General features: G+C 40.7%; 1 protein-coding gene and 1 long non-coding RNA gene across 3 annotated transcripts in view; one reads left to right on the plus strand and one right to left on the minus strand.

The window, feature by feature from the left end:
- The first annotated feature begins 3229 nt into the window (after nucleotides 1-3229).
- LOC124407076 lies at nucleotides 3230-19645 on the plus strand. Its single transcript, XR_006929285.1, has 3 exons — nucleotides 3230-3242; nucleotides 6615-6616; nucleotides 19425-19645. It is a non-coding gene; the product is annotated as an uncharacterized LOC124407076 (long non-coding RNA).
- The window catches only part of LOC124407075 (neurotrimin-like), a 45606-nt gene continuing 37662 nt past the window's right edge, over nucleotides 12698-20641 (minus strand). For both annotated transcript variants that reach the window (XM_046882894.1, XM_046882893.1), the window contains 4 exons: nucleotides 18106-18234; nucleotides 17276-17413; nucleotides 14984-15133; nucleotides 12698-13311 (listed from right to left, as the gene is read on the minus strand). In XM_046882894.1, the coding sequence (XP_046738850.1) occupies nucleotides 13052-13311; nucleotides 14984-15133; nucleotides 17276-17413; nucleotides 18106-18234 (677 nt within the window). In that variant the 3' untranslated portion in view covers nucleotides 12698-13051. The remainder of the gene's footprint in view (nucleotides 13312-14983; nucleotides 15134-17275; nucleotides 17414-18105; nucleotides 18235-20641) is intronic.

Raw genomic sequence — 20641 nt, forward strand, 5'->3', positions numbered from 1 at the left:
TGTATTATTACAAAGAAATTTGATATATCACCGGCGTCCAAATTACCGCGACCCTTCGTCTCTGGCCTGAGGCGCAAATGGAACGAGAAAATACTAAGAAAAATTGAATGTCCGATACTTTCGGATTCACCGACTATCGAGCATAAGTGAATTGTCTTTGCTCGACAAACGTTTCCGCGGAAATCCATCGGCTACTGCATGCAGTTAAATGGTGCACTCTATGCTGCGAGAATCCTCCGCTAACCTGAATTGCAACCGTCCGTAGAAGAAGAAGGGATTTCCTGACCACTTGATGTGTCATACTGAAAGGGGATATTTCTGAAAGAAGCATGTGCTTCAGGACGTCAACGTTTTTATATTCGGAACTTCCAGTGCTCCCTTACTTCTTGCTGCTCAATATCGATCATGTGTAGTTCGCGAGAATCTTTTCCAAGCAATAAGAATACCAACGAATGGAATAGTATATGAAAAACAGGGGCAGGAGGGGAGGAGAGGAAGGGGTGGCTTAGTCGGTTCCGAGACTCGATAACTTTGCTGACGTTCTATAAGCTCAGCTTATTCGGCGGACCGCCACCACAACCTGCGCGACAGTTTGGCAACTGATCGTGAGCTTTCTACACTAATAACACTTAGAAGTTTCCACAGTCAACATGTGATAGCCAAATTGAACGCTGGATACACGAATGCATGATTAAATGATGTTTATACCCGCGTTACAAACTTGGTAGCGGAATGAAAGGCACATACAATTACCATTCGTGTAATTAATAACTTTACTTCGCCTCAAGTTTCAACAATATACGTGTAGAAGTTGATCGCAGCTCTCGAAACTTGGAGCATTTATCTATGCACATGAATTTAAGATGCCTGTATATATTTCCCGTAATGGTGCGATAAGAACAACTTCAAGGTGACACGTGGTATAAGGTAGCGACGAAGCGGTCGGTACCTTTCTGATTCACGTCAGCACGTAAAATCGAATTGAAGACGTCAAACCGCTCCAAATGCGAATATTGAATTGCAATATCCTAATGGACGAATGGTACGGACGTTTCTTGGGTCCTGTCAGGTACGACGAATCCATAGGGGGTGAAGACTGCTTGATTTCAAAGAACAACCCTGAACGATTTACCTCGCCAGTCGCGCCGCTTCTACGTATTGAGAAATGCCTGTAACAATATTGAATCTCGGGCGACAGTTACCACGGGTCACTCGCTAGTGACGGCAGTGAATAAGCTAAGCTAAGCATGTGCGGAAGTCGGGATGAACGGTCGCAACGGCAATACATCGATCCACGTGCGCGAAATTCGTGTGCCATTTCTTTGGTCTTTGCCACTGTGTTATCGACGACTCACTTTAGTGTCCCATTAGCTTGCCATTATCCGCTCACCCACGTGGAAAAATGTCCTTCCGCCAATTCAAACAAACCTTTTGTCGTAGGTACACAGAGGAAAAGGTTCGGTGATGCCTGCAGCTGTTATGTGGTGAAATAAATATTTAGCCACGAGAGTTGAAAACCGACTGGCAGCGCAATCTCACATTTCTTTCTGCTACAAATGACATATTTATGATGTGCCAACTGATATACTTATAGTCACTCGTTGTGATCAAATATAGTTTGTCCGGATATTTTTCGATGTTTAGACACGTTTTGTACTCCTACTATATTCACGTGTTGAACAACAATTCTGAACTGATCTAATACCGCGTCAACGAACATCTTCTTCATACCAGCAGTGTACATATTCAGAACAACGTCCACGCGGATTTTTTTCAGGGTAAGTATACTCCGTTATTATGATTTTTATTAATACGCTGCCATTTTTTTCTCATTTTATTTCTGCTTTGGTGATTTTCTGGCTAATGCACTCAGTGGTATAAACAGGATGAAATCTATGATTCAATGCTTCATCGGACTATTTGCAATGTAGCTCTGTACATGCGTACGTAACAGTTACATGCAACAGTTACGTGTACCCAGATTCCTACGTAGTAGCTTCTTATCCGGGGTGAAAACCACTCGCTATAATTTGCGTCTCCTATTTGCCGGCAAATCTTATTAATCCGATACTGTAATTTACGAGGAGAGGGAAAGTGTATTCCGGAGGAGGATAATTCCACGGTCATTGAGCGGGAATCTCTGAGTACAGAATTTTATCCCGGTCGGGTTTACGGTTATTATCATCACCCCACCGAGCGAACACTTGTGCGCGCTGCAACTGCGCCGCAAAGTCAAATTTCTTCGGGGAAAACCTGCCAGATTATCAAGATGCTTAAGGTACGCCTAGACAAGGAGATGGGCGTTTTGAAGTGACAAATTTTCGAAAGCACATGGGATTAATGAAGCGAGAAAACTGCTTTAAACTTTCGCGACGACGTTTGCAGCCTCTTCACCGCACCCTCATATCTAGCGGAAAATATCACCCAGGGGTTTGATATTGTTGTGAAATAATTATGCTGTACCATGCGCTAATGCGACGGAGGACTGCAGTCGTAAGTCTGCGTTGTTAACGAAGGCGGGGTATCAAGATGAAAAGTCGTTTGCCGTTAAAGTGATCTCAAGTCTGGTGACATTACTGAGAAAGAGAGGTCAGTCGGGGCTGAAGTTTCGTCGAGCCTTTTACCTGCAGCGCGGGTAATACGAGCCAGTGGCGGAATAAAAAGGGCATCAATTATTATAAAACAGCGAAGATATTACGCGTCCTTGCAGCAACCTACCTTGCGGAATATTATTCAGAGCATTAGGTGTTCTCTCGACCGCAAAGAATTACCATAAAACTCCTATCTGCCACATCTATGACAAGGGGGTGAGAATGCCACCCGCGTCTGCAGGCACTGCGTTGTTGTCACGCCCGTTTACGATCGTTGATACATGAAAAAAGTCAAGTACGGGGACGCTTCGAGCCTTCAGATTCATCGAACATACACGTACGAAGGAGCTGGCGTGTTTTTAATGATGAATTTTCATTGAGTTATTGGATGTGCTCGGAAAACAGCAACAATTATTCGATGCAATGTGAGAAATGCTCGATAGCATATCGTATTCCACGTTACTAGCTTAACTACGTAACGTGTATAAATGAAATGTGGAAAAATTATATCACCACTTTGGATCAATTTATCTCATCATTATCAATCGAATAGATTTTACCGACTGATGAATGTTGACTTCGATCAGCAATATTTTCCGGTGTACAGGTATTAGATCGATGTTGCGTTTTAAACGAGTCTAAATTGCACAAGTAAATCCATTTCGCGGAAGCTGTATCTTCCTAAAGTTTCAAATTCTGCAGGCAGCTGTCCTTTCTTGTTCCTGTTTAAGCATGCTCGTTTACTTTGGACGTATTAAAAAGCGAAGAGTAACTGCAGCGCGCCCCGTCGGTCCTCGGGTAGAATGTTCGGAGCTTCGAGCCGTAACGAATCTTAATTATCTCGAGATCGCTGCACGTTTGTCTCGCGACGTAGGTCTACCGGTGTACGGTAGAGAGAGGAGAGGAGAGAGATACCTGCGTTGGTTTTCACCTCGTGTACCTCGTGGGTGACCTAGAACCAAGAGAAATGGCGTAAAACAGAGTTCCGGAAACTGAGCGTGTGCACTGTATTGTATTCGGTCCCTCAATTGCAGGTAGTAGGTACATACACGGAGTTTGTGGATACATCTAACTTGGCCCGGTACGTGTTCCAAGCAGAAACTCTGCTGCTGGAGATGTTTTACAAGATGTAATTGACAGTTGAATCCCGCAAGTTCTTGCACTTCTTATGCATCGATGGTAGAGGCGGCCGAAATAAGTTCTTAGCTCATCCCACGCGAGGAAAAACTTACCTGGAAAGTACCTGACAAGACCTGGAATCCTAGAATTCCTCTGGGTCGGTGTGAGAGGCAACCGTTACGTAAAAGGTGCTTGCAGCGCGATCAATGCGCGCCAGTCATCCTTCACCATGCAGCAATAAGTCATGGATGAAAAATTAATTTGCCTACAGTGCAACTACCACCTGCTCTCGTTGGAATTTTTTTTTCAGAACAAATAAATTTACAACGGTTGACCTTTAATAATCTGGGGGTGTTGTGGCGTAGGAAATTTCATGAACTTTCATGAAAACTGGTTATTGTTAGCTTTGAGTGGTGCAAATTTTTGTTGCATCAAACTAGCCCAGCATCTCGGAGGTTTTGATCGTTTTTTCATCATTTTACCGACGGGCTGACGTTCACGGTTCTTAAAACGATACTTTTATTGGTGATATTAAAATCTGCGACAAGGTTTTCAATATTAATGGTATCGCGCTGTTTGCGAAGAAGGAAGGATTTTTATAATTCAGCACTTATAGTCGTTACACACTTCTACACTGCAGAAGCTACAGACAAGAGGGGTTTTCCGTTGTCGGGAAAGTTTTTATGTACACGTTTTCTCTGACGTTTACATATATTTATACCTTCTCTGAAGAGGCCGTAAGCTCAACCATTCTTTTACACCCCACAAAACTCCGACTTACATCCGATTTTTATGTCCTGTCAACTTTTACCGTATATAAGTATATATCAAATTCGATCCCATCGAATTACAGTTCGTGCTGTCCATCGTCCTAATCTCATATTTAGCGACGTTGTCCGCTTAAAATGTACTCTACCCGAGAGCATTAATTTAAATGTATAATCCATGATTAACCACTGCATGATTTCCGCTTAGGAAATTGTAGCGAAAGAAATTTCCGTACCAACTACATCAACGCCAGAGTTCTCGCTATGACAACTTCTTGCACTGTTCAGGCCGTTATAGGCAATGCTGAATGCTCGTGAAATTTCCGAACAACGCTTGCTGAAATTGCTATCCTCTTTCCATTCCGAGGGAAAACCTTTAAGCTGCAAGACACAATGCAATGTTTGCGGCGCACGCAACCAATCTCTCCACGTTCTGTATTATACCTCGGTACGCGAACGTCTGGTGCTTTCGCGTATGTGCAGCGTATTTTTATGCCCAACGTACGTATCGATTCCAATAAGTCAAACCCTTCTTTACATTCGAATTCCGGGCCATCCGAGGCTGCTGTACCATACAAAATATAGCCTCGGTACTTTCGGTGCAGACTTCTTGTATGGACTAGGAATCTACCGTCCCACGATGTGCTTTAGGTGATTTAAACCGTGTGAACGATAATTCTACTGATAAAGGTCTATACACTGAAAACAAGACATGCCAACCACGGAGGGCGAGGTTTTAAGCGGCGAGCGTATCCGGATTCACGTATGGATCGCGATTCACGAAAGGGTTCCCACAATAGCATCACGTTGGCCAATTAGCTAGTCTACTGTCTGGGTTTATCTAATAACTCTCACGTGGTATTGTTGATCCTTGTATTCTGCTCTGCTTGTGCGATTCACATTGTTGCTATATCCGTGTTTACTGCAGGTACTGGAGTTGAGGTTCGACGGCCCAAGAATTATCCACCTTGAGCATCCGATGAAACTGAATCATCGAATCAATACCGATCACGGTTAGTTAGATGGATTACACAGACTATTTTCAGGAGAATATTTATCGCATGAAAAAAGGACAATATAACGAAAAAAATCAACAAAGGAAAACTTTTACGTTTCATTAACACGAGGAAATGAAGTGTTTTTTCTAACTCCTGAGGCATGGCTGGGGTGAATACCACTGGGGTTTGGGGTTAGCACTACGAGTTAAGAGATCTCCAAACATCCTGCGTAACGGAGTCGAGGCTGCAGGTCGTATTTTGACGTTAATGTATATATACTAGGTAGCGCTTTACAATTAACTGTTTAAACGTAGAATCCCAACGGTACTTGACTTGTAAACACACCCCGTCTACCGACCTTATACATTGTATACACCATCAACGCTGTTACGTACGAAATGCGGGCGTATTAATTCGCTGTCCACGGTAATTCATTAAATTGCTATTCACGCATGGCGTAGTTGGGTGTGCGTGTTATCGGAAGATCAAGTGGATGGACATTTTTAGAAAATTGATGGCATGTCAAATAAAAAAGGATCTGCTCTTACCCGTCGGTAATTACTAAATAATGTCGAGCACCGGTCGTATGTCATATTTTAATCAAAGTTAACTTTCTCACAATCAGCAGAAGCAGACGAATTATTCTTCATACTGAAAAGTAAGTTCTACCGATTAAAAAGTGGAATAGCAATGTAAAATGGAGCCGATGCAACTTCAAATGTCCTGCATTTGTTAGTTTGTGCTTATCAAACCTCGTCAAACCGTAATTATTTTCTTTAATCCAGAGTGACTACGCTGCCAATTATCCCCACATTATCCATCAACGGCATGGCTGTACTTATGATCGTGGTGCGCCGGCTCCAAAGTTTCGAAATTGAATTAATCGCGCACGCAAATTTGAGACACGTGAATATTCAAAACACTTCGGAGTTGAACGCTCGTTTGTACAATCGTGAAATGCAATACTGCAGGCTTCTAATTTCATGCTGTATGCATATGCCAAAATAAGGGGCAAAGAGCGCGATAAATTTTCGGCTTCCCACGGACGCAATTTATACCTACGTAACCGTATCATTGAATTAGTTGGTTAATTAATAAATTTATAATGTTGATACGCGACTAATGAAATTATTCAAGAGGCGTTAACGGATTTGTGACTTGTTACACACTTGTGTATAATGTTAAAGCCGTAGCACCTAAAACAGAAATTAACACCGTATCTCTTATCAATGTGTTTATGAATGTATGGAATAATTGAAGCAATGAATATTATCACACGTAGAATCTCATCAGAGTCGTGAGAAATCTTAGTCGTTTGTACAGCTTCTGAAAGGAGTTACTTGGGGACTCGATAATAGCTGGAATGTTTGTTGTACCTTGACTTCCTCGATGAGATTACCTACCGTTTCGACATTCTTGGAACATTAGCTCCCATTTGCCATCAAGTTTCAAGTCCGTCAAGAACTATGCAAGCTAACATAGATTGACTTAGACCCTCCTAACTACTTGTGAATCAGGTATTTTTGTCAGGGTGAGATCAATTTAAGGATGTCATAAATTGTTCACACAATGTACGTTGGAGTTCATAACATTTATCACTTCATAACTCAAATGCTTCTGTCCAGCCTATAACTTGATAATAGGAATAGCCAAAAAATTAAGGTCCGCCTTAACACTTAAGTCACGTAAAATGAGATGCCAAAATAAAATTGTGAAAGACATCCTGAAAAGCAAAGGCGGGGCGTATCTTGTGTGCTGATATGCACGAGTCGAACATCATTCAAACATCAGTCCTACTGTAAAACAGGGAAAAAAAATTTCAGCAGTGCAAAGGATGGAAAGCAAATAAGCTAATTAACAGTCTTAAGTTAATTGAATTATCTCAACATCCACACGACGCAGACATCACTCATGACGATGAATACAGAAGGTATTATCAAACAAAAAGCCAAGCCGGTATCAAAGGTATGAGGTATATATATATATATATATATATATATATATATATATATATATATATATATATATAAATATATATGTGTATACGTATACATATAGATATAATATAAAGCTGAGATGTATTTGTGTTACCAGGAAGGTGAAAAACCCCCTTCATTACTCGAGATGGATGGCGGTTGGGTGGGAAATTCAAAAGGACCTTTCCTTGATCATCAGCCGATAGATCAGAGGCGCGTTAATCTGCTTGAGAATACGTGGTTAGGTTCAATCTCGCGTCAACCGAACCCTGTCAACGAACGAGCATCGATCGCCCCCCGAGTTGACTCCAAGCCCCGCTCGCTATCAACCCTCGCGAATTTTCCGTCGGTAGGTATTGAAAGTGTGCGGGACTTGAGCCCCATTGGGATGCGTAGCCGGTAGTTTTTAGCTCGTACTTGAACCCCGATTAACATTCTCCGGGTACGTGATGCCGGCGGACTACGGACCACGTATAGGGTGAATTTTCCCTTCTGTAGTCAGCTCGCTCGCTCGCTCGTGGCTCCCGTTGTTGGAGGCCAGGGCGAGTTTTTGACGTTTGCCGAGGCTTCTCGTCGGACTGCACGGTGGCCTGCAAGGAAACCCGAGGTACGAGAGTCCTGGCGAGGCATTTAATACCCACTTGTCCGACCCGTACGAGCTATCGACCGGAGCCACCACGCCGTCCACCACGGAGATTTACTGCCTTAGTTACTGCGCCTAATACGGCTAGGTGCGCTCACGATTGGCTGGCTTCATAAAAATATAGATCGTATTTCCAGTTTTTCTCCCCCACTATCTCTTTATCCTTTTCACCATACTCTCTTTTCACGTTTTAAACTAATCACTTCCGAGGGTACGTGCCTCGCTCCAACTTTTTTACTCTTAGCGGGAAAAACCCTTTACCAGAAATGAAGTGGACTTGAGTATACGTATGTGATGTAGGATTTTTATACGATCCTGCTCTCACTTTGGAACCAGGTTTTTAATGCAACTACGTACGTATGCGTTTTAGTACAGGAAAACTCTGTGGTTTTTTTAACCGAGTGATTACTTGCAGATCATATCTTCGTACTGCACCCTCATGATGCGTCCTTAATGCGAAATAGTCTGAACTGGCCGGGTTATTTGTACGTCAGACTGATATCTTCTTGCAAAAGAATATTTGAAATGTTACCCCGAACAGTTATCAGGAAACGAGAATATTACATCATCCAAAATATAGATGCGCAGGACAAATATGTGCAAATTTTTGCTCAACGCGTATAATGGCTTACCAATTCTTCCCGACTTCGATGTCGTATCGCTGAAAAATTTTGACGGGGAAATTTGAACCCGCTTTCTTTGAGTAGCAAAATTTATAACCGTCTGTCTTAAACTGCTGTAACTACCCTTTCGAAAAAAACCCTCAACTTGAGTGTCAATTCGTACGTTCAACCTTTTTCTCGTAGGAATTTAGCATTATCTATGAGTTGGAGGTACGAATATCACTCAAGTTGAGGTTTTTTTTCCCTGAGGGTAGTTTGCAGGGCCAACAATAAAATGTTCACCCCCTTGCGGCACGAGCCGTTTTTCTTCCAGTGATTATGATTTTTATTTTTACCCACAGAGTTGAGTAATTGATGACTTTGGTTTATTTGAATGTCCAAAAAAACTTTCCATCACTCCCCTCGATGTTTACGTAAAGCTTTTTTAGAAGCTGAAATGCTTTTGCGTTCGTGATTGTTTATTCATCATCGATGTAAGAAGTCGTTTGAAGGCTCTCTGTTAGTTTTAAAAAGAAATCGAAGGTTCACGGGAAACGGAGCTGAGGACCTGTTGTCAGATCACTCATCAGGCAGGTGTTAACAGATTAGATTCCGAACTGCAACAGCTGAAGAGTCGATGAAAACCCTTGAAATTGAATCGAATTTCGATGGACACCGGTTGAGAAATCCCGCCTCTCCGCATCGACAGCTGCTTGACGCCCCTCGGTCTTTCAGGGTGAGAATTTAACGGAAGCAATTATTTATGATTTATTTCAAGGACGTGAAAGAAATAGCTGCAGCTACGTCCCACCTTCAATTTCCTGCAGGAAATTTCCACTTCCAAAAATTTGATGCCGAGTGTCCCTCCTGCAGTGCGACGTGTCTGTGAATTGATTCACACCATTCAACTTCTACAATCCGAGCTTCGTGTCGCCCTATACAACCGTTCATATTATTCGATATCAAATTTACATTCCGCCGACTGAATCAGAGGAGACGTTCTATTTAAGTGTTTCTCCGACAGCCGGAGATGGCTTCTGTCGTGTAAGCTGATTGCGTGCTGCGAATCATCAGCTGCGTGGCAGTGGCCATTGGTTCTTCAGTCACGGCATTGGGACCTTCTTTGAAGGGGTGCAGGATTGATTTCACCAATAATTACTCTCGACGGAATCATTGGATCTAATACCATAGAATCCTCAACGTACACTCAATCGTCTTCATTTTATTAAATACACGGCTGCCAAGCTCGACTAGTGACACACGCGAAATTCCACATGGCTGACGCGTCAAGCTGATATAACGTTTGGTATGCATGTACCTCTGTATTGCATTTTCAGAGGCGTATAGAGAACACCCGAAATCGATACACCTGTGGGTTAAATTATCAGCTGTAAAATGGTGCCCAAGATAATCCCCGACGGCCAAAACGATCCTTCGTGATTATATGTTCACCAAATTCCCTATTAGAAGCCAGGCTTATAGCCGAGCGAAATGAATCAGGGCACCGTGTACGAGGATAACGATGTTGGAGCGAATGATGATACGTTTGTCTATCGAATTTTCTTCTTGCTTTTTTTTCTTCGATGTTATTTGTGGGAGAGTTTATTATTATAATAACACTTGTTCCCAGTGGAATTTGTTGAATTTTGTGAAACGAAAAATTATATTCTAATCGATTATCCCGTCCTTGGCATATTTTCTGAATGAATGTAATCACTTTTCGGCTAATTTGACGATGGCAACTTGGTCCGAGAGTTGACACGCAACTACTATTCGTACGTCAAATGTTTCGAAAGATATTCTCGCTTCGTCTAGACATGCAGGCAGGATTGTAGCAAACAATGCTGGCGAAAGCTCGTTAAAAATGATCTCACCAACCGACATCGCAAGTGTTGGGCAAACGGGCTTAAACAAAACAACCCCTCACGGGTTAGCAACGTTTGTGAAATTAGCGAGGACCTGCACCCGTCTGCCTGGTCATAATTATTCACTCACACCGTCCTCGCTGTGCTTGAGCAAGTTAGGTGGGTGTAAGACGTTGTCAGCAAGACGGTTTTGGGTAATTTAATACACGGCTACCGACACGGAAAACGTCCAGGTCGTAAGAACCGTCTGCATTCTCGCCAATTACAGTAAAAACCGCAACGTCGCAACGATAACTCAGCTGGCGTCTGCAGAATCGTGGTGATCTATATTATAAGCTTCATTGACTCCGGCGATTTACGAGGATCAGCGAAAATTTTCTGCCGCTGGAACCTCTCGCGGTTCGAAGGCTTATGCAAATTCCGCCTTATCAACTAAAGTGAACAAATGATCTATCGGCTTCCAACCAAGTATTAATCGACGATAGTCTCTGTATGTGATGCACTCTTTTCGATACCGAATGCAACTCTTCGCATGGTAAACACCAAGCCAATAGCTTCGTCTATTCTCATTAGTCGATAAGGGTTATGCGATTCGCTTCCACCCTTATCGAGCAATGGTTTGAAAAGTTTTCAACCACCCCCGCAACTCTGTTGATCAAGCGGATCACATCCTGCAAACAGGGCACTCAGTAAGCCGGTAAAAGCAGTTCCTATTGGTAAGATGTTTATCGAATGATAATATTAGGGGATGTTTTCGTTGCGTCAAAGTTGGTGAAATATCGGTACCGAAGATTTACTTTTTTTGTTTTTAACTTTGAAACCGGAAAGTTTTTGATAACACAGCGTGAAGTTTGGTGCAAGCTTTATTTTTGAAAATGGAGCAAGGAAGGGTAAAAAATGTTCAAATGTTTTGGTAATATTGTACAGCCTATGATATTTTCTAACATTTATTACTAGTTGATTATACGTCGACATAACATTTATTTACAGTAAATTGACACTTGACATCGAATGTAAAAACTAATTTCATACTTTATCTGATTATATTTACACGTCCCTGAGGCTTAAACTACGTATGATAGATACAATGAAACTTATTCTCGGCACATCGTCATCGATCTAAGCGTAAAGCATATAATTATAGGTATTCGTTTGCCTTATTGCTAGTATACTTACTGCTAGCATGATTCTATATTTACATACAGCACATATAATTCACTATCACTTTAATTGTATTCTCACTGGATACTCAAGCCCAATTGCCCCGCGTGTGAGGAACTAGAAACAAAACAATTAACAATCCAAAAAATAATTCGGCACTGCATTCTTCATGGTCAAAAAACAGATATAGATAATCACCACGGTAAAACAGGTACGATGGGAATGATTAACCCAACAATTCACCATAAAGTATCAAACATTGTTTATTGTCCATCCGCCCATTCGTTCTGACTTAAAGTAGGGACAGAGTCTTGCCTCGTTTACTTTTGATTGAAGGTGACAGAGAAGATGTAGGTTTTTTAATCGAGTTGGGAGGATAAACGCTTTGGAAAACCAGCTGAGAAATTTATTCTTATCGTGTCGACATGCGTATCAGTGATGAATTTGCCAGGCGTAGTCGTTTGTAAAAGATTGTTATGTCTGAAGTATGGTTGAAAAGAGCGTGGAATTTATCATATATTCCTGTGAAATTCAGTGAAATGACGATAAAGTTGAAAATAAAATAATTCGAACGGTTTTATTATCGAGTGAATTTGCGGGATAAAGTTAGAGCATCCGGGTGGAGGTAATTTGACTCATTCTCAAACCATATTTCAAGAAACTTTTGTTCGTTCGTGCTCACTAATTTAATTTGAACGCTGTAAAATTATTCCATCTTGAGAAATTCAGAAGATAGTCGTTATCACAACACTGGCTACAAAATTCACATTTACAACGATATAAATTTTTCCCAATTAGTCATCAGCCTATATTTGTTTGTCTTGTGAATTAGAAATTATCGTTCATCAAACCAAAATGAAGAATTTCGTAGTTCGATCTGACGTTTTGTAATCAATGATTCATCAATGTGGTATTTATATTTTTTTTTTTAGTTAAATGTTAGTATAATCTTTATGCAAATTGAATAGATGGTACAATATTTTTGGCTACTAATTTTGAGAAAAAATTTCTAGCATCATACTAGCTCACTTCCGTACGTGAAGTTGGATCTAAAAAACAGTGTCTGATACTTTGCTCAAGACTTATCTATCAACATCTGAAGTAGTTTGGTGAACAAAATTGATTCACGATCAGTTTGAAAACAAACACACGTGCTTTGAAATGTCTACGCAGTTCCCAAGACTTTCTTTCGTGTGATAATTTCTCCTTCTAACCTTTTCAAACACGTCTCGCACAAATTCACGTACACTTACACGTGTTGTACTTAATCATTGGATTTACGCATACAAAATTACCAACATTTTTTTAAATTTTAAACGCTAATTAAAATTATGTCGGCAATCTTGCCCCAAGAATTGTGATGATTGTTGCCATTCCAAGAATGGCTAGATGGCGACTCATCGTTGACGATGCCGTCGCCGAATCAAAATCTGTTGGCTCCTCGTCCCCGTCTGCGTTCTCGATACCGTTTCCACTTGAGCTGCCCTTCGTCGCGGCGGCCTTTTTCTCCTGATTAAATTCACTTATCCAGGATTTTTTTGACTCTCTTCTCGCGTTCGGTCTGTGCGTTGTTGACGGCGCGGCAATCCCTGAAATCGACGGTGTCAATTATTGTCATAGGGAATAAAATGCACGTACGTATGCACAGTTGAGGATGAAACCAAAATGAAAAATTTATGTAACAATCTGATAAGGGTGATTAACAATAAACAAATACAATGTGCAATTAGCACGTAGAGTTATTCAGGTCGTGAGGTGTGCCACTCAATTAAAATTTTCGTTCACTCGTTGTGTTAAATTGAAAAATTTCAATATCTTCAATTTGTTCAGCCACCTCTTCTCTTTTTTTATCCAATTTAATAACAACCGAATCATGGACAGAAGCTTAATTTGAGGGGTGAAATTTTCCAAATTAATCGCAATTATGGCACTCGGTCTGAATGAGGTTCCAAAAGCACATGAGTAATTGGGGTGTACAATTACGAGGATTCGATGAAAACAAATGCAAACAGACTAAATCACCTTACTTGACGAGAGCACAAATCATTATTTTAATTTTTCCAAACTGGTGTCAAATAAGAGGAATAAAACTTGATAGCTTTCTGAAAAGTTTCCACCTCAATTGATCAACCAAATGCATGAAAAAATAAAAATAAAAAAAAAATAAGTTCCGCTGATTATAAATACCAATTCGTTATGACACGGAACACCCTCATTGGCAGGTCGAAATTACTTGAACTGCCACGCCATTTATTCGCATCGACTCGAATTCATACCGCTAATTAATACTCACCTTGGCAGGCTAAATATTGAATACAAATACATGGTCGTTACGTGACGCCGTGAGTACATAAACAACTCCCAGGCAATTATGTGAGAAATTTTCGAAAGTCTCCTCGAGACCGTTTTTGCATTGTAAAATTGTAATTTCATACTTCTAATTAAGCGGGGGCAATCAATTAAGTCTGGAGGCGCGCAGGCGAGCATAATAGACGGTCTGAATAGAGCCAGCTTTACACGGCATGCCACTTAAATTGAATGAAAGACGTTGAAATAACACAGACGTGTGGAGGAAACCTCAAACTACTTGCTTCCTACCCCAATCTCCAGTACTTTGGCTTCTGGTTAGGAGCTTTGGACTCGGTTACGTCAATACACTCGGGTGGCAACCGCCTGACTACGATACTCCCATGTACCTACAATACCTACGTACATTCAACCCCTGCAGTGCTTCCCGAATGCAAACGCACGCCGAACGGTCATTAGCTAACGAACTGGCTGATTTCGATGATGTCTATTTACCCCTCCATTTTCTTACTAAACACCCGCGTCGTTAGTTCGGAGCTTCAGCCGTTACGGGATTCTCGCGTGCGGCAAATCACCGTTTCGCACTCTATTTGAGGAATAATCGAAATGGACACTCGAAGTCGAGGGGCAGCGTTCTCCTTGCCCAATATTCGCATGCTGATGGATAAAGCAAGTAAAAAACTAACATCCACTTTCAAACGCACCTACGGTTGAATCTTGAATTCCAATTCTATCATTCCTATGTATTAATTTATTATACCTACGTATAACAATTGCAACGGGCTTAATTAGCAATGCAAAGTTGGTCCATCAATAATCGTATAATTCGTCAACATCATCGGGACGTCATTATATGCGTGCCTTAGGCCGAAGCGAGTAACCAACCGATGTTAAATTTTAAACAATGCAAGAATAAAAAAATATGGACGAAATTAGTTCTTACGGTATACTTACTGTTTAATTTAATTGTACCCTCTGTTTCACCAAGAGCGTTTTTAGCGACGCACTTAAACGTTCCAAGATCCTGTGACTGCACAGCTCGAATCGTTAACTGCATCATGCTCTCGTAGCCCGTGGAGCTTGAGGCAATTTTGAACTTGTCATCTGTAATAAAAAAAGAAGTTCATATTCAAGTTACAACGTCGTTTCAATGACTTTAATCTTGCAATACTGGATCCGAAGTAGGTATACCTATAGATGGAAGTAAGTTGACGACTATATATTATGCCTAACATTATTGACAGGGTTATCATTTCGCGTTGAGTTGGCTAACTGAACGCTAACGGTCGTTAAATGAGCCATTTGTTTGAGTAGCACAGTTTTGCAAGTAGAAAACTTTTATTGCGGCTGCACGCCATCCAAAGAAACTTTGCACGCGTGTTTACAGGAACTGAGAAAGCACTCGTGAGCGTGTCGGCTACCGTTGGATACAAGCATACAAAGATTATTTATCCCCGAAAAAAAAACACGATATTTTATTGTATTGCATGTAGCCTTGAATAACGCCACGTAAATAAATGACGTATCCAAAAAATAAAATCATAAAAATCTAGCGTAGTAGAATAAATAAAAATTGCAAAGTTTGACGATAACGAACATTCCCATTTCAAAAATGCAATCTGGTAGACCGTTGAAGTTCACTAGATTTAAGCTTGTCTGCAACTGAAGAGCACGTACATATCGCGAGGGTGGTTTATATATACGTTTAGTTCAAGATTTATTCCTGTAGAGATACACGCATTCCATAGGACCGGCGGCGCAGTGCTGTATATATAACTATATAACTATATAGTTATATGTATATGGTATATATATATATATATATATATATATATTATATATGCCCCTTTGCGGGCTTATCAGACTGACTCGTACAACTCGCAAGACTGTAAATATTTCGTAGCTGCACGCAAATATTTTGACAGTGCCGTTATTCGTTATAAATTAGCCTCGGCTAAAATTTAACAGCGAAGTTAAATCTGAATGGCATGCGTTAGCAGCTTTTAATTGTCAAAGTTTCGAAATAATTTTTCCCGTTCCTATTTTCATTTCTTATATTTTTACGCAACTTTCCTCGTTTGAAAATAATATGACATAAATAAATGCGAATTGTACTTGCTAATAGTTGAGAAACTAGTTTTTAAACTACCCGTCCTTGAGGGAAAACCCAGAATCGGGAAACATATATATACCTGCGTATAATGTTGCGCTTATTTTTAGCGGAAGAGGGCTCTCAACTTAATACGTGCTTCACTCAGACGCGCAGAACTCGTTACGATTAACCGTTTATACAAGTATTGTACGCTCGGTGAATTCAATTAACGGTCCATAAAATGAGTTACAGATATAGCTATATATGCTGCGCCCATTAATGCGCAACGTTCAAGCAGCATGTTACTTCTTGCGGTGTATATCTATATACGTATGAATGTTTTTCAAAAAATTTCTGGTGCACTTCGGCTAGCTCACGATTCGTGAATTTTAGTTACTCCAATCGAGATTTAGTTACACCACCCGTTAAACATCGTTTTTAATATAAATAATTTACGTTAAAAAAGCGCGCGTAAAAACGTGGGAAAAAAAGTTAACCACCTTTGTGACTCTTGCAATTTACTACAATTATTTTCAACACAAATTTCGCTGAATAATCGGAATCCCTGGTGAAGGAAGAGACAGATTTTTATGTCTTGTGGAAATTTCTCGTCGAGGATGACGGGACGATGGAAGTATATAGACGAGTTTCAATTAACGCGACTAATCGCCGGTGGATTGCGTTAAATAATTAGTGTCGCGCGGATGGACTTGACTTAAATTTAATCGCGTCATGGACACCGCATAATGGGGTGTAAGAGATTCGATCAGGAATTTCGCAACAAACTGCAGTTTCGATCTTTTTTCTTTGTATCATTCAATGCTGCGACGCTGCTGATTACACGAGCGATAGTATTTCGCGTGACAAGTGATTAGAATATATTGGAACGCTTGAGAGCGTAGACTTTTATCGCATCCGAACCTCCCAAAATGGAAGGTGATCCATTAGTTGAAAAATGTGTTTTTCATTTTTGTTTTCAATCCGATTAATTGAAACATTAGAAATTACTTCGAAACTTCCCTCGGTGTTCGGCGTTTTTTTAAAGAGGTACAAAAAAGAAATAACCTGCAAAAAAGTATGATCAGAATTGCATTTCCGGACAAGTTATTTTCATGTCACCTAAATCTTTTGATCCACGCGCGTCAACTACTAACCGTTGCTGATGATCTCATTTGTGGGCCTGGTCCAGTAGGTAATGGGCCTCGGAAATGCCTCACTGTGACAGGAAAGCGTCACTGTTTGGCCCTCGTAAACACCCTCCAATTGATTTCCAACCCAAACCTTCGGTGGGACTGTGAAAGAAAAAAAAACACCAGGATCGATCAGACGAACAAAAATATGTCGCCATTTGGTATTACGCAAGAAAGTTTTAAATTCTAATCCGGAAGATCCAACTCGGTATTGATTTAATCAACAAACTTGGTCACCGTTCGCCGTATTAAAATTCTTTGGCTTGTGGGTGCAGATAATCTCCGCGTAAAAGGAGTTTGAATTTCGGAGTTTCGGGCACGATTAATTTCATGAATAAATAAATTCTACAGAACAAACATAGGATTACGAGCAGGTACCTTATATATATATTACCGTCTAGCAGTATACGCGCGGTAGTTACAAGTTATTCATCCGTGGATTGATGTCTGCGCGAAAATAAACTCGACCAAGGGTGCCCTGCAAATTTTCGACTAAACGATCTTGCGGGCATAAACGTGAGCGTTAAAAATGCGCTCAACCACGCAAAAATTCACGGCAGCTAGAATTCGGACGTGTTCCTCGTTCCATGTGTTTCCTATAAACAAGACAAGTGTGTAGCATACGCGCGCATTTTCCCAACTTCCGGAACACCGGCGTTGCTTCGGCATAACGCTGCACCATTATACGAGCGGCGCTACGTCCAGGTTCGCCAAAGTATCGCATAATTCTGGTTACCACATGTAATCCACCACCCCACGCAACTGACAAGACAATTTTGCCTCCATGTACGTACAGTGCACGATGAGGACTATCCGTTTGCTGACGGTCGGTGGAACTCCGTTCGACGCGATGCAGAGGTACGGACCCATGTGACGCCGGCTGACGCGCACTATCTCCAATTCCGGACCTTCGGTGCTCGTAGCTGGATAAAGAATCAGAATTATGGGTTAATACTCTCGCAGTCCGCCGAGCATTAATACGGTTGGCGGAAAATTGGATGGGTCGAATATTGTCGGAAGGATGATGCGATGGTCGGAAATAGCGTTGAACTCTCACGATTTAGAGTCGAATAATGAGTACCGGAGCTGCAGGCCAAGATGGATTGGACAGAATATTAAAAATTATCGTCTCATCTTGCCATATTCGAAACCGATTGAAATGGTGTGAACGGGTTTAAAAAAATATCAGTCACGTTGGATGATCGTTATTATTTCAGAGTGAAGCATTGTTAAGAATTCATTCCCGAGCTTTTTATGGTTCACATCAAAAGTCGGGTGAAAACTTTTTTACAACATAAATTGATGAGGCACTCGTCGTGCGTAAAACGAGTGTCTGAAAAGCGGACTATAAAACATAAACAGGTTCGATTTAACGAGTCTCGCAACGGTGTGTCTGCCAATAGTATTTTACCCATATTTGAGATGTAACCTGCCATTTTCACTGGTAAATTTTGCCAGGATTTTGACGTATTTTCCCTCCGGCTTGCCTCTGGGTGTAACGAGTTCGAAACAGTACCGTGTTTCATATATTTCTTTGAAGGATTTCAATTATAAATTCACCACGTTTCGCTCGATTCTATTTTGGCATAAATATCAACCACAGGCGAGTGGGATGGAGTAAAATAATGTAGAAATTATTTATCCGTCCCGGCGATTCCATTATCCGTTTTTCATTCCAAGTATGTTGCCAAATCATAATGAACGTGATCAGTCACCGGATCAATGATTTGAGTACGTAAAACAGCAGTATCGTAATAACGATATTTGCACAAAGTAATGGTATTTTCCACTGTACTGTATTCCATAGTGAAACACTTTTTCGTGTGATAAATATTGCCTCGCAATTCGGACATATTACATGCAATATTCACATTCGATCCTGCCCCGTGAATAATACCTCTTTGCACTGGTATTATAACGACAACTGATTCAGCTCATTTATACGGAACTATGGTGCAGCCGTTATTTGTCACGGGCAACGGATATTGAATACCGTTGAAAGGCGACAGGCATCGCTTGCAGACACCGATTCCAGCGTCGAGAGCAGTCGCACGGGAGTAGCTTTCGAGCAACTTCTGACATAAATGTTAATTCATTTGCTCGCACTCGTGAGTACACTGTTAAAAATTTCTATATATGGAACTTCCTGCACTGTATTGGAAGTTTGATTCGAATACGGAACAATGAATTCACTATACATTTACTGTTTATTCAATTTACAAACACAATAAATTTACTACACAATTTAGTAAATTCAAAGTACTTCTTTGGGTTTTTCTTACAAATTTTAGTAAAATCAAAAATTATCATTTAAATATATCTAAGACAAATACATAATAATTTACGTCTCTGCAGCGAATTTGTAAATTTTCAGGTGGATTTTGTAAATTGACATTTTTTTTTACAGTCAATGTGAAGTAAGTTCACAATCAGTTTTAATCATTTTTACCAGCGTATGCCTTGCGAGTAACGAGACACGTGAGTCACTAATTAATTGCTGCCTATCACATGTGATCCGTGGCGTCGCAAAATCCCGCCCGGATGGACACATCCTACGCATTTCCACTTGTAGGTAACACGTTTCCCACTCTATTGTACTGGTCCGTATAATTTGATATTTACACCGTTGAAACGTACTCGCCTCGAGCTTTCTCGCCGTGATGCAATGCACTGAATATCCATCAATCCTGCAATATGATTTCGTCGAAATAGAGAGTGACGATCCTTGATCGTAACTAAAGGTTAAACTGTACCTTGAAAAATCATTCTCTGGGTGGAATTTCATAGCTCATTTCGTAACGTAGGACCAAGTGAAAATATAAAATAATATGAATAGTAATGATCGTTTTTTATTTGCTTAAAATTCTTAATTATACATAGCTACATCGCAATGGTTTCAGACAGTTTGTTACGGTCTTCAAGTCTAAATTTTTTGACACCTAATTTTCTGTATCTATAAATTATAATGTAACAAGTCAAGATTCTAGAAAATAAAATAGAAAAAGATCTTCTAAACTATTACACCTTTGATACCGAGAGTTGAATTTGACCAACATAGAATAAATGTGGAAGTAAAGCTTTGAAGGTATAAAAAAAATACTACAGCTGAGTTTATGAGCAGACATCACTCGCCTCGGAAAATACTAATTATGGAAGGAAAAGAAAAGCGGATAAAATGGTGGCTGGAAATGCGACAAAAAGACGGATGCATGTGAGACGGTGCAATATAGGAGGATTTTTCAATCGTCGCTGGCACCTTCGCTGAGTCAAAGCTCTTTGTATCCACCAGCGTCGTGATTATACCAACATCGTAATTTCGACCGAAACCCC

The sequence above is a fragment of the Diprion similis genome, chromosome 6 (genome assembly GCF_021155765.1).
Source record: "Diprion similis isolate iyDipSimi1 chromosome 6, iyDipSimi1.1, whole genome shotgun sequence".
Classification (NCBI taxonomy): Eukaryota; Metazoa; Arthropoda; class Insecta; order Hymenoptera; family Diprionidae; genus Diprion; species Diprion similis.